The sequence below is a fragment of the Equus przewalskii genome, chromosome X (assembly GCF_037783145.1).
Source record: "Equus przewalskii isolate Varuska chromosome X, EquPr2, whole genome shotgun sequence".
In the NCBI taxonomy this organism is placed as follows: domain Eukaryota; kingdom Metazoa; phylum Chordata; class Mammalia; order Perissodactyla; family Equidae; genus Equus; species Equus przewalskii.
The window spans coordinates 42599759-42614840 of record NC_091863.1 but is presented as its reverse complement, the minus strand read 5'-3'; the positions used below and the strand labels follow the sequence as shown (position 1 = coordinate 42614840).

Here is a 15082-nt window from a genome sequence, read left to right as displayed (position 1 = left end):
TGGAAAACTATTTAATCTCTCTGTGTGCCATACTTCTGGGCTATAAAATGGTATATGATAACAATACCTGTCTCATGGAGGAGAAGGAATTAAATTAATATTGCAAAGTACTTAGAATAATGTATGGAATATAGTAAATGCTCAATACATATTAACTGTTCTCCATCCCAGTAGAAACCTGAGGGAAAGTGCAGATTTTTTTACCGCAACGTGACCTTCCTCATGGCTGAGATAGTCATGGACATCTTTCAGGGCTGCCAGGGCACACTGCCTGAAAAAGATGGAGAAAGAAACAGAGACAATCCCTATCCCCAAGATGGGTTCCTTTCTAATTTTCTGCATTATCTTTTGCACCATGTCTCAGATGTCCTACATTAAATTATTTATCTATAGAACATCTATACAAGGTGTCCTATGTTCTAGGCACCATGACAAGCACAGAGCAGTCACACAGTTGTAAGTGGCTCTCTGTGCACATCTTAGGGGCAGGTATAAAGTCACATACCCAGGAAACATGGACTAATGATAGAAGCAATAATATCAAGGGCACCAACTCTTGAAGTAATAGAGCTCAAGCTGAACTGGTTCTTGATCCCAGGTAGAACCTGAGTATATGGTCTCTGAAGTAGAAGGCATTCTTGGCATGGATAACAGTGCAAGCACAAGTATGATGGTAGCAATGTATTTATGCTTTCCGCAAAAATCTATTTAGTGATTATTCTTTGCTGGATTCTATTATGAAGGCGTGGTTCAATAAATGAGACCCAGGCTCTATTCTAGCTAGCCACAGTGGTTTACTGGTTAAGATTTGGTGCTCTCACCAGTACGGCCTGGGTTCATTTCCTGGTCAGGGAACCACACCAGACCAGTATGTCAGTTGTCATACTCTGGTGGCTGTATGTTGCTGTAATGTGACAGCTATGCCACAGGTATTTCAAATACCAGCAGGTCATCCATGGTGGACAGGTTTCAGCAGAGCTTCCAGACTAAGACACACTAAGAAGGAGGACCTGGCTACCTACTTCCAAGAAAATTGGCCATGAAAACCCTACAAACAGCAGTGGAGCGATGCAAAAAGACTGGGCAGGATTCTGCTCTGCTGTACACAGGGTCACTAGGAGTTGGAATCAACTTGATGGCACTAATGACAAGGCTCTATTCTGGAAGTGCTCAGTCTTATAGAGGAGAGAGACCCTGAGGTTGAATGAATGAGACTGGGGCAGGCCTAGCTATTGAAATTCTTGTCTCAAATGCTAGGCTGAGAAGTTTCTACTCTCCTGTCAGAAGTAGGGGGCTGTTAGATTTCTTAAGTAGGAGACGGTTATGACCAGAAATAGGTTTTGGGTAGGATGGTAAAAGGACTGTCTCAACCACCCTTTGAGAGTCTAGAGGGATTCCTCGCTAACCCAAGTTGTTCTGCTCCACTCCCCCATCATCTGAACAAAGTCCTCCCTCAGCCAGGATGCAGCACAGGTCCCTAAAATGTTAAGTACTTACTTCCTGATAAGTAGGGCCTCCATGTTGTCTGGGAGAAAGAATTCGTAGTTCTTGTAGCTCACTGCTTCTCGTCGATACTGGCCTAAATTAAACACTGAAAGCAGGGAGCCCTGGTGAAGAGGTTGGGAAGATCCCAGTGGCAAAAAAAAAAAAAATGTACTTGCGAGGGATCTCAGAGGTAGAAGAAGGTATAATTTGTAGCTATATAATATGCTTATAAAGCTTCAAATTATGACTACCAGCTCATTTAGTCCTTACAACAACCCTATAGAGTAGGAATCACCATTCCTATCTTACAAACGAGAAAACTGAAATTCAGATAGAGGAAATACCTTTCTCAGTTAAGAAGCGGGGAGCTGGGATTCAAACTCAGGTCTGCTTGATTCCAAAGCTGGTAGTCTTTCCACTATTCTATTTTATCAAAAACTCAAGCTGTTTTAATGCCCTATTGCATTAGAAAGATAAACTGAGATGAAAGGAGTAAAATCAATCACCAAGGGTCAGTGAGTGAGCTGGCGACAGAACTAGATTGAGCCTTCTGAATCCTAGTTCAACATTATTACATTTTTCCATATCATGACAGAGAATCTAAATTTATGGCCCTCTCTAGGCTATACTTTCTCATTTATAATTGTGAAAAGCTAGAGAGGAGGCAAGGAAAGGAAAAGAAACTGGATAATAGCTGAAGAGGCAATGTAATAATTCATTTATTCATCCAATAAATACTTTCTGATGTCACCTCTGTGAAGCAGGACACATGCTCTGGGGTGTCAGAGATGAACCAAATCTGCGTGATGGGGCCCCAAGGAGCTCATAATCCAGGAGGTAGGACTGAGAGTAAACCAGTAAACAGAGAGCTCCAACCCAGTTTGTTAAGTGCTCTGACAGAGCCATGCAAAGGAGTAAAGAGGAAGGAAAGACTAATTAAACTTGGGGTGATCTGAGGTGGTTTCTTGGAGAAAGTAGCACTTGAACCAGTCCTTTTAGGAAGGCGGGCCTTTCACAGTCATGAGAGAGGCATGGACGTGGGGAACAAAGACACCCCATGCAGAGGACCAGCTTGAGCAAAGGTATGACGTTGGCAGAAGGCAGAACATGTTTGGGGGATGATGAGTCATCCATTGTGACTGAGGCCTGGGGGACTGGCAGGGGCTGGTTGTGGAGGGCCTTGAATGACAGGCAATGGAGCTTGGATTTAAACCTGCAGGCTGTTTAAATGTAAACTTGGAGGCTGTAGGTATGGTCAGCTTTGTGCTTTGAAATATGACTCTGAGGGCCTCTGTGAGAAGGGACTGGAGTGGAGCAGATGGGAAGCAGGCTCATCAGAGCAGAGACCCATCCACCCCTGTCCCATGTGCCCCTACACTCAGCAAAGGCTCCTCAGAGCCGGCAGTCCTCCATGAGAACTGTTCCCTCTCCTCTCTTCTGCCAATGTTCTACTCCTCCCGCAGGACCCAGCTCAAACATACTCTATCTGGAAGCTTTCACTCCCTTCCAGTTGGTGATTTCCCCCATGAGCCCTCTCAGCACCCTGTTCTGGGACTCTTAGGTAACATGTATTATGCATCCCAGCCAGATGGAGAACTCTTCAAGGACAGGGTGTGAACTCACCCATTTTTGCATGTCCAATGCCTAGCATGGATTGTGGCACATGGGAAACCATTGGGAAACTCTTCACCAGTGAATTAGAGAAAGAGAAAGTACATGAAAGGAAAGAAGAAATGAGAGAAAGAGAAGAGAAGCCTTGGAGAGAAGGAGGGGAGGGGGAAGAGAGATAGGGTGTTGGGATGGGCAAGAGAAAGGAGGAGAAGAGAACGGAGAAATGGAGAGTACAGGGCCATTGTGGGGCTCTTTTCTCTTCCCATCAGTAGAGCCGAGAATCAGACCTGTCACAGTGAGTGTCAGGCTTTGGAATCAACCGGATGTGGGTTTATATCCTGTTCCATCACTTACTGGCCACGTGCCTTTCAACAAGGCACTTCACCTCTTGGGCATTAATTTCATCAACTGTGAAATGATGATAGTACTAGTTCCTCCTTCATGGGTGTCTTAGAACTTAAGAATGGCTGTGAGTTTTCTTGGAGGACAGGCATCCTATCTTACTTGTCTTTCTTTGTCCATCATCCAGCAACGGCCTTGGCACGGCTGTGTGCTCAACAAATCGTTAACAAGCGACTACATAAATCAGTGCCCAAGGAGAACTGTTTTCTGCACTGGGGAGCAGTGCTCCATTTCACAAGACAGAGTCTAAGTACTTGCTCAGTGCACCAGTAAAAGAGAAACATGGGCCCAATAAAATTTTTCAGATAAGTTGATATTCTTCAAAAGCATCAATATAGTCATCAGGGGATAAACAAAAACCTGTTGTAGACTTTCTTACATTTGCTGTTTTTATTGTAAATTACGTATGATGTGGGGGCACCCTATCTTTTAGTGTTTAGAGCCTCTAAATGTCTTGATCTGATCATACTGGAGAGACAGAAATGAACGTGACCCAGTCCCCTGCCCCCAGATCAGCTCCTGGGGAGAGAGACCCAGACATACACTGCAACAACACACTATGTAATTAGTGTTGGCATGGGGGGGGGGCAGTAGGGAGAGCTGGCTTGGGAGCTCAGAGAAGCACAGTCCTCCTAGGAGGAACAGAGGAATCAAATAGAAACGGGGATACAGGGTGGGGGAATTGAGAAATCAAATGGAGAATAGAAGGGAATGATAGCTGCATAAGGGGTAGTAAGCAGAAAAAAGACCACATTGAGAAGAATGGAAAGTTGGAAGGAGGGAGCTGGGGAGGAGGTTGACAAGCAGGGAAGGAGACCCCTCTGGAGGCGGAAAGGAGGCAGGACCACTTCTGGCCATGGAGGGGGAGCGGACAGGCTCAGATCTAAGGAGAGGTTTGGAGAGAGTGGAAACCTTCCAGACTCGGGAGGACGAGGTGAACTCAGGTATCCAGCTGTAGAGAAGACCTTACGGGGGTCTCTGGGCTGTGGCTTCAGTGTGCTTCAACATGCCCTTAAGGTTTTTTGAAAACCGTACGATTACGAAGAAATGGTAATGCTAATAAAAATAATAACATTGGCATTGTAATAATAGACATGGTAATAGAAATAGTCTGTTATTCATAGAGTTGTTTTGAGGTTTTGCAATATTAGAGTTCCCTGAGAACAGACATTTAATCTTACTAATGTTCCTATATGAAGCACCTGGCATCACGTTGGACAGAGTATGTGCTCAAGAAATTATAAAATTTATGAGTGTAGTGGTAGTGGTGGTGGTAGTAGTACTAGTAGTATTAGCAGTAGTAGTAACAGTAGTACCAGAAATAGTAGTACTAATAGTCCTGATACTGGTAATAATGGCTTGAGACATTTCTGGTATTGAGGGCTTTGTCTCTTCTGCCACCTGCTATCTTACTCTGTTTTCAGCCAATGGCCTGAAGGATGCTTTGGAACAAATGGTTTCAGACACATACCTTTTGTTGGTGTTCCTATCCAGTTGAGATATCTCGTGAGCTTTGTGGAGATGTAGGTCTTTCCTCGAGCTGGTAAGCCCACCATGATCACCATTGTGGGGGAATTGGTAAACTGGGGTATGGATGCTGGAAGACAAATAGAGCCTCAGGATCTCATCAAGATGGTGGCATAAGCAGACTCTGAACTCATCTCCTCCCATGAACACAACCAGGTTACACTATTTTTGGAAAAATTACCCTGGAGAGAAAAGTGAAAACTGGATAAAAAGAAACCCCACAACAAGGGACAGTCCTGACTTAGGCAGAAGAGGCAGAAATTCCTGCTGGAGAGGAAAAAAGTCACCTTTGGGAGCAGCGAAGCTTCTCAGCCGGCCAGGCGGTAGACACCCTAAGGTACGCAGCCCTCCCTGGAGGAGTGAGGTCTGGAGTGGGGTCAATACTGCTATAAGCATCCTTCAGACTCAGCCCAACTGAGATGGGGGTCTTACTGTCTGGCTTTGCTGGCGATTAACTGAAGCGAGGATACCCCCAGAAAAGCTATCAGCCCAAAGCTGAAAAGACCTGGGTCATTAAGGGCCCACACACAAACTCACTCATTGCAGCAACCTAAAATCACCAGAAAGAAGGCTGATAGTCTTTTTTGGAAACGAGACTCACCTGGTGGGTTCTGGGGGCATCTTGGTGAGAGGAGGGACCTCTCCGGAGACTGAGACATTGGTGGGGGCCATTGTTCTGAACTGGTCCAGACATGCTGACACAGACCTCGGTGGGCACCATTGAGGATCATCCCTTGGCCTGTTAGCCCAGGGGTCTGCCACGCCCACTAGAGCACAGATCGAATCCAGTTCAGCCAGGGAAGGCAACCTGCCCTAGGGTCTGGCCCCACCTAAGGGCAAGCTCTCAGGCTACTTTTTAGCCTGCATTGACTGTGTGCCTTGATCCTCTACAGGCAGGCAAGGGTGTCTGCCTCTGTGGGACAGGGACTGTGTGAGGACCAGGTGAACTGTGGGGGACATTGGTAGAGAGGTGGGGGTCTCTGCAGTGCGGCATCCAGGTACGCTCCAGGGTGTTGAGAAGTGTGCATGAACCAGGACTGTGTTGGACGGTGTGTGTGTCCTATGGGGCGGTGAGCCTTATCAGCAGCAGAAGACCTGTGCTTCACAAATAGCCATAAAAAGGATCAGCCCCACCTTCCAAAGCCTGAAACAATTGAGTGCTCCCATACCTAGGGCTAGCCCCACTCACTCACTTAGCTGCACTCCTAAGAGAACTGACAACAGCCTTGTAGGCCTGAGGCCTAGAGCAACTGCAAGCCCCTGAGCCTAGCAACCAGCTGCACTGGGTACCAACCCAATTAAGAGAAAAACTGCAATAGGAGTGTGCTGATAGACTGTAGCCAATGGTGCTGAGCCCCCCCAAACTGGATTTACAAACAGCGGGCCAGGGAAGGAAAGACTAGACTCCCTGGGTACCTACACTGGGAGCAGCCCTGCCACAGCAGGACACAAATAGCCCACCAAGGGGTCACTCCTGGATCTTCTGGACTGGTGATGAGAGGGAAGCACACTGCTGGGCCTCATAAGGCATCTCATACATAAGGCCACTCCTCCACCATCAGGAGACATAGCTGACTCACCTAATACATAGAAATAAACACAGAGAAAGAGGCATAATGAGGAGGCAAAGGAATACTTTCCAAGCAAGGGAACAGGACAAAACCCCAGAAAAATGACTGAATGAAACAGAAACAATAGAACTACTTGACAAAGAGCTCAAACAAAATATCATGAGGATGCTCACAGATATTGGGAGAAGACTGGATGAACAAAGTGAGCACATCAGCAAAGAACGGGAAGATATTTTAAAAAGTCAGAAAGAAGAATACAATACTGAAAATGAGAAAACCACTAGGGGGACTCAATGGCAGAGTAGAGGATGCAGAAGAACACATCAGCGAGCTAGACAAAAGACTAGAGGAAATCACCCAAGCAGAACAGAAAAAAGAATTAGACAGACGAGAACAGTCTAAGGGAACTCTGGGGCAATATCAAGCATGCTAACATTTGGATTATAAGTGTCCAAGAAGGAGAAGAGAGAGACAAAGGGGAAGAGAATTTATTTGAAAAAATAATAGACAAAAATTTTCCTAACCTGTGGAAGGAAACAGACATCCAAGTTCAGGAAGCACAGAGAGCTCCAAACAAGATAAGCACAAAGAGGCCCACACCAAGACATATTATAATTAAAATGTCCAAAATTAAAGATAAAGAGAGAATCCTAAAAGCAGCAAGAGAAAGGCCACAAGTGACATATAAAGGGAAGCCCATCAGCCTATCAGTGGACTTCTCAGCCAGACTCTACAGGTTAGAAGGGAATGGCACAATGTATTTAAAGTGCTAAAAGGAAAAATACCTACAGCCAAGAATACTCGATCCATCAAGGTTGTCATTCAGAATGGAAGCAGCGATAAAGAGCTTCCCAGAAGCAAAAATTAAAGGAGTTTATCACCAAGAAACCAGTTCTACAAGAAATGCTGAAGGGACTTATTTCAGTGGGAAAGCAATGACCACAAATAGAGATTTAAAAAAAATTATTATCCAAAAGACAAAACAACAACAAAAAACAGGCAATAAAACCACTTGCAAAGGTAAAAATATAGTAAATCTAGGATATTAACTACCTGTGAAGATAATATGAATGTTAAAAGACAAATGTACTAAAATCACCTGTTTCAATGATAAGAGGGTAATTGATGGACACCCACTAAACAAGAGACAATATATGATTTGAAAAACCTCAAATGTGGGAGGAGGGGAGTGAAAAAGTAGAGCTTTTAGAAAGAGGTCAAGCTAAAGAGTCTATCAACTCAATATAGACTGTTATATGCATAGTATATTAAATAGGATCCTCATGGTAATCACAAATCAGAAACCTATAACAAGCAAGAAAAAAAGTAAGACAAAAGAAATCAAACATATTAATAAAGATAGCCATCAAACCACAAGGGAAGAGAGCAAGAGAAAAAGACAGGAAGTATTAAAACACTCAGAAAAAAAGTTACAAAATTTAAATAAATACATATTTATCAATAGCTACTTTAAAAATCAATGGACTAAATGCTCAAATCAATGGCATAGGGTGGCCAGTTGGATAACAAAACAAGTCCCATGTATATGCTGCATACAAGAGACACAGTTCAGATTTAAAGACATTCACAAACTGAAAGTGAAAGAATGGAAAAAGATATTCCATGCAAATAGCAAAGAAAAGAAAGTGGGGGTAGCAATACTTATATCAGACAAAATAGACTTTAAAACAAAACCTGTAACAAGAGTCAAAGATGGGCACTACATAATGATAAAGGGAACAATCTAACAAGAAAATAGAACACATGTAAATATCTATGCACCCAACATAGGAGTTCCTACATATATAAAGCAATTATTAACAGACATAAAAGGAGAAATAGTAACACAATAATAGTAGGGGACTTTTAACACTCTGCTTACACCAATGGATAGATCATCCAAACAGAAGATCAACAGGGAAACACTGGCCTTAAAGGACACATTAAACCAGATGGACTTAGTAGATATACACAGAACATTCCATCCAAAAACCACAGAATGCACATTCTTTTCAAATGCCCAAGGAACATTCTCCAGGATGGATCACATATTAGGCCACCAAAAAAGTCTCAATAAATTTAAGATCGAAATAATACCATGCATTTTTTCTGACCACAAAGGTATGAAACTAGAAATCAACTACAGGAAGAAAACTGGAAAAGCCACAAAAATGTGGAGATTAAACAAAATGCTACTGAACAATGATTGGGTCAATGAAGAAGTCAAAGGAGAAATCAAAAAATTCCTGGAGACAAATGAAAATGAAAACAAGACATGCCAAAATCTGTGGGATACAGCAAAAGGGGTTGTAAGAGTGAAGTTTATAGCTAGTCAGGCTTACCTCAACAAACAAGAAAAATCCCAAATAAACAATCTAAAAGCACATCTAAAGGTACAGGAAAAAGAACAACAAAGCCCGAAATCAGCAGAAGGAAGTAAATAATAAAAGTCAGAGCAGAAATAAACGAGATAGAGACGAAAAAAACAATAGAAAAAATTCATGAAACCAAGAGTTGGTTCTTTGAAAAGATAAACAAAATTGACAAATCCTTAGCTAGACTCACCAAGAAAAAAAGAGAGAAGGCTCAAATAAATAAAATCAGAATTGAAAGAGGAGAGATTACAATGGACACCTCAGAAATACAAAAGATAATAAGAGAATACTATGAAAACCTATACACCAACAAATTGGATAATCTAGAAGAAACGGATAAATTATTACAAACATACAACCTTCCAAACCTGGACCAAGGAGAAGTACAGAATTTGAATAGACCAATCACCAGTAAGGAGATTGAAACAGCAATCAAAAACCTCCCACAAAATAAAAGTCCAGGACCAGATGGCTTAGCTGGTGAATTCTACCAAACATTCAAAGGAGAATTAATACCTATCCTTCTCAAACTCTTCCAAAAAATTGAAGAGGAGGGGAGGCTTCATTCTATGAAGCCAACATTATCCTGATACCGAAAACCAGACAAGGACAAGACAAAAAAAGAAAATTACAGGCCAATATCACTGTTGAACATTGATGCAAAAATCCTCAACAAAATACTAGCAAATCAAATACAACAATACATTAAAGACATCATACATCATGATCAAGTGGGTTTCATTCCAGGGATGCAAGGATGGTTCAACATCCGCAAATCTATCAATGTGACACACCACATTAAGAAAATGAAGAATAAAAATCACATGATCATCTCAATAGACGCAGAGAATGTATTTGACAAGATACAGCATCCATTTATGATAAAAAGTCAAAATAAAATGTGTATAAAAGGAAAATACCTCAACATAATAAAGGCCATATATGACAAACCCACAGCTAATATCATTCTCAATGGAGAAAAACACAAACGTATTCTTCTAAGAACAGGAACCAGACAAGGATGCCCACTGTCACCACTCTTATTTAACATAGTATTGGAAGTCCTCAGCAGAGAAATCAGGGAAGAAAAGGAAATAAATGGGATTCACATTGGAAAAGAAGTGAAACTGTCACTCTTAGCAGATGACACGATTTTATATCTAGAAAACCCTAAAGAATCCACTAAAATATTTTAGAAACAATAAAGGAATACAGTCAAGTCGCGGGACACAAAATCAACGTAGAAAAATCGGTTGTGTTTCTATACACTAACAATGAAGTAGCAGAAAAAGGCATTAAGTATACAATCCCATTTACAATTGCAACAAAAAGAATAAAATACCTAGGAATAAATTTAACCAAAGAGGTGAAAGATCTGTACACTGAAATCTATAAAACATTGTTGAAAGAAATTGAAGAAAACACAAAGAAATGGAAAGATATTCTGTGCTCTTGGATTGGAAGAATTAACATTGTTAAAATGTCCATACTTCCTAAAGCAATCTACAGATTGAACGCAATGCCTATCAAAGTTCCAACAACACTTTTCACAGAAATAGAACAAAGAATCCTAAAACTTATATGGAACAACAAAAGACCCCAAATGGAGAAAGGATTCCTGAGAAACAAGAACAAAGCTGGAGGTATCACACTCCCTGATTTCAAATTATACTACAAAGCCATAGTAACCAAAACAGCATGGTACTGGCACAAAAACAGACGCACAGATCAATGGAACAGAATTGAGAGCCCAGAAGTAAACCCACACATTTATGGACAGCTAATATTCGACAAGGGAGCCAAGAGCATACGATGGAGAAAGGAGAATCTCTTCAATAAATGGTATTGGGAAAACTGGACAGCCACGTGCAAAAGAATGAAAGTAGACCATTCCCTTACACAATGCACAAAAATCAGCTCAAAGTGGATTAAAGACTTGAATGTAAGACCTGAAAACATGAAACTTCTAGAAGAAAACATAGGCAGTATGCTCTTTGACATCGGTCTTAGCAGCATATTTTCAAGTCCCATGTCTTACCCGGCAAGGGAAATAAAAGAAAAAATGAACAAATGGGACTACATGAAACTAAAAAGCTTCTGCACAGCAAAGGAAACCACCAACCAAACGAAAAGACAACCTAACAAATGGGAGAACATATTTTCAAACCATATATCAGATAAGGGGTTAATATCCAAAATATACAAAGAACTCATACAACTCAACAACAAAAAAACCAACAATCCAATTAGAAAATGGGCAAAAGATCTGAACAGAGATTTCTCCAAAGAAGATATACGGATGGCCAACAGGCATATGAAAAGATGTTCAGCATCATTAGCTATCAGGGAAATGCAAATCAAAAGTACAATGAGGTATCACCTCACTCCAGTCACAATGGCTATAATTAACAAGACAGGAAACAACAATTGTTGGAGAGAATGTGGAGAGTTGGGAACCCTTGTACACCGCTGGTGGGAGTGCAAACTGGTGCAGCCACTATGGAAAGCAGTATGGAGTATCCTCAGAAAGTTAAGAATTGATCTACCATATGATCCAGCTATCCCACTGCTGGGTATTTATCCAAAGAACTTGAAAACGCAAAGGCATAAAGATACCTGCACCCCTATGTTCATTGCAGCATTATACACAATAGCCAAGACTTGGAAGCAACCTAGGTGCCCATCAAGGGGCACATGGATAAAGAAGACGTGGTATTTATACACAATGGAATACTATTCAGCCATAAGAAATCATGAAATCCAGCCATTTGTGACAACATGGATGGTCCTTGAGGATATCATGCTGAGTGAAATAAGTCAGAGGGAGAAAGTCAAATACCATATGATCTCACTCGTAAGTAGAAGATAAAAACAATGAGAAACAAATACATAGCAGTGGAGATTGGATTGGTGGTTACCATGGGGGAAGGGAGGGAGGGCAAAAGGGATGATAAGTCTCACGTGAGGGGATGGAATATAATTAGTTTTTGGGTGGTGAACATGATGTAATCTACACAGCATTCGAAATATATTATGATGTGCATCCAAAAGCTATATAATGTTATAATCCAATGTTACTGCAATTAAAAATACATAAATAAAATTTTAAAAATAGAGCCTCAAAAGCTTATCCTGAAGTTCACATGACCTTCTGGTATTCCCTCAGAGATGTAGCATTGGAAAGAACATCTCTCTCATCATTATAACAAGAATAAAAACCCTGGAAAATTGCAAACTGACTTCTCTTGAATTCATCATAAAACTGAGATTGCAGTGCAAACAGCTAACCCAAAATCTGTAGAGACAGGCATCTGCAGGGAGTAACAGGGGTCAGGTATTTGCTTATTGTTTTGCAGATACTACTGAACAACATATATACTCATAAGATTCAGTTAAAATTGTTAATGAATTGCTAAAGGTTGGTTGTGGGCTAGTGTGAGAATGTGCAGCCCCTGGCGGCTGCAGACATAGATGGTTTTGCATCCTCTTGAAGACTTTTCCTCTAGGAATTCCACTAGGTGCTGACAGGGAAGACCAAGAATGCTGAGAAAGATATCTTTATGGTTCTGGCTTGGGGAGGGGTACAGAACAGCAGCCATTGCTGAAACTGCCCAGATCATTCTACCTATATACCCTATGGAACAAAAGCCTTAATCTTCTTGGGGCAGGGCAATAAAACTATAGCTTGTGAGCACTGGTGAAAATTCACTGTAGCTGACAGAGAGGAATGACCAACACCACTGAAACTCTTCCCAGACCAATCTACTCTTTCTCCCCTAAGGAAAATGAGCCTTAATCTGCTGAAGAAGGGACAACAGGAACTGACGGCATTGGTGGAAACTCAGTACAGTTGGAGAAGAAAAACATAAAAAATGCTCTAATCCGGGAGGGGAAGGAATATGTGCTAGGCCCACCACTGTATTTAGAGGAGGAGCAGGAACACTTCTGAAGGTCACACCTCCAAGACTCAGGATAAGCCTGCCTAAGACTGAGGCTTAATCAGAACAGCATAGAATGTCCTTAGTCCCCTATTTCCCATTACTAGGCTGAAAAAACATCAAGTAAGATAATAGCACTCTACATTTTTAAGGGATGCAAGAGATAAATTGTCTCCAGGTAGCAGCACAAAGGTAAGAATCAACGTAAAAAATAAAGCAGCATGAAGAGACAAAGAAATCATCAGGACCAGACTCAGTTATGACACACATGTTGGAATTATCGGACAGGGAATTTAAAATAGTTTTAATATGTTAAAGCCTTTATTGGAAAAGGCAGGCAACACGCAAGATTAGATTGGTAATTTGAGCAGTGGGATGGAAAGTATAAGAAAGAATCAAACGTAAACACAAGAGAAAAAACACAATAACTGATGTGAAGAATGCCTTCAATGTGCTAATCAGTGGACTTGACACAACTGAGGAATCAGTGAACTTCAAAATAGATCAATAAAAATTACACAAACTGAAATGCAGAGAGAAAAAAGAGTAAAAAAAGAAAACAGGACAAAATATTCAAGAACTTTAGCACACTATCAAACAGTGCAATATATATGTAATTAGAATATCAGAAAGAGAAGAGAGAGAATGAGGAAGAAATACTTGAAAAAATAATTGCCAAAATTTTCCAAAATTAGTGACTGATACCAAACCACACATCCAAGTGTCTCAGAGAACACCAAGATGAGTAAATAAAATTTTAAAAAGAACCACACCACACCAAGAGATATCAAACTCAAACTGCACAAAATCAGGCAAAAAATAAAATCTTGAAGGCAGCCAGGTAAAAGGGGTGGGAGGAACACCTTACCTACAGAGGAATAAAGAGAAAAATTACTCTAGACTTCCTGTCAGAAGCCACAAAAGCAAAAAAGACAACAGAAATAAATCTTTAAAGTATGGAAAGTAAGAAAAAAAATCTGTTGATCCAGAATTCTAAATTCAGCAAAAATGTCCTTCAAAAATGAAGGCAAAACAAAAACTTTTCTTCAGACAAAAAAAGGGAAGAAATTCATCATCATCAAACCTGTTTTATGAGAAATATTAAAAGACATTATCTGGGCAAAAGTGGTATGTTGTAGGTAAGAAAACTGGATCTCCATAATTAAAGGAAGAGCTTTGGAAATAGGAATAAATGAAGGCAAAATGTATCTTTTTGTTTTTCATATTCTTAATTGTTCCAAACGATAACTGACTATTTAAAGCAATAATAATAACAATGTATTGGGTGTTTATAGCATATGTATAAATGAAATGAATACAACAATGACACAAGGAAAGGGTGGAATAAATTGAGAATATTCTGTCATAAGGTACTCAGACTACACATGAAGCAATATAGTGTTATTTGAAGGTGAACCCAAAGTACTTTAAAATGTACATTGTAAACCCTAGGGAAACCACCAAAAAGTAAAAACAAAAGGACATAAATTGCAAGTAAATACAGCAGATAAAATGGAATTATAAAAAATGCTCAAATAAAATGAGAAAAAGCAAAAAGAGAGAGAGAAAAGAAAAAAGAACACAGGCAATGAATAGAAAACAGCAAGATGGTAAACTTTAATCCAATGACATCAATAACCACTTTAAATGTGAATTGTCTAAACATACCAATTAAAAGACAGAGACTGTTAGATTCAATAAAAAAGCAAGACCCAAATATATGCTTTCTACAAAACACATAGAGCTGGGTCCAGTTCTAGACCTTCTTTTATCTCACTAACTCAAATATAAAATCTTCATGGAGTGGATGGACACCTATCTGAAAACTAAAAAGTAAATATAGGCAGGTGATTGGGGGAGAATATCAGAGTTTGAAATACAACCTAAACAGTTGTAAGTTCAACATTATTTTTTTTCCTTCCAGCATCTTGAGACTGAATTGAACATGACATGAAACCCAAAAGTGAGGATTATTTAGTAGACACAGGAGAAGCCTTGAAGTTTTGGCCCAAGGAGTGGAAAAGAGAGCTGCTAAAGTTCAGAAAGAATGTGGGAAATCTCTCAGGTTTTTATTTACTCTACTTGTTCTTTGGTCCCACAGTGGGGGTAGTGACCTCAAAGGCAGCCCAGAAGGAAGTAGTCCATATTGGGAACCTCCAGGAATCAAAACTCT

At 40.6% G+C, this 15082-nt stretch overlaps 1 protein-coding gene across 14 annotated transcripts in view; it reads right to left on the bottom strand.

Annotated features, from left to right (window-relative positions):
• The window catches only part of PFKFB1 (6-phosphofructo-2-kinase/fructose-2,6-biphosphatase 1), a 74403-nt gene that overhangs the window by 22517 nt on the left and 36804 nt on the right, over positions 1–15082 (bottom strand). For 4 of the 14 annotated variants that reach the window (XR_011536107.1, XM_070605465.1, XM_070605459.1 and 1 more), the window contains 3 exons: positions 5627–5792; positions 4970–5095; positions 205–271 (listed from right to left, as the gene is read on the bottom strand). Coding sequence is in view for 13 of the 14 variants with exons in the window: in XM_070605465.1 (XP_070461566.1) it covers positions 205–271; positions 4970–5095; positions 5627–5792 (359 nt within the window). In the remaining variant the exon portion in view is untranslated. Of the gene's footprint in view, positions 1–204; positions 272–1497; positions 1608–4969; positions 5208–5626; positions 5793–6445; positions 6606–15082 lie in introns of those variants that run through there. The other 10 variants (XM_070605463.1, XM_070605461.1, XM_070605460.1 and 7 more) reach the window with 6 other exon arrangements.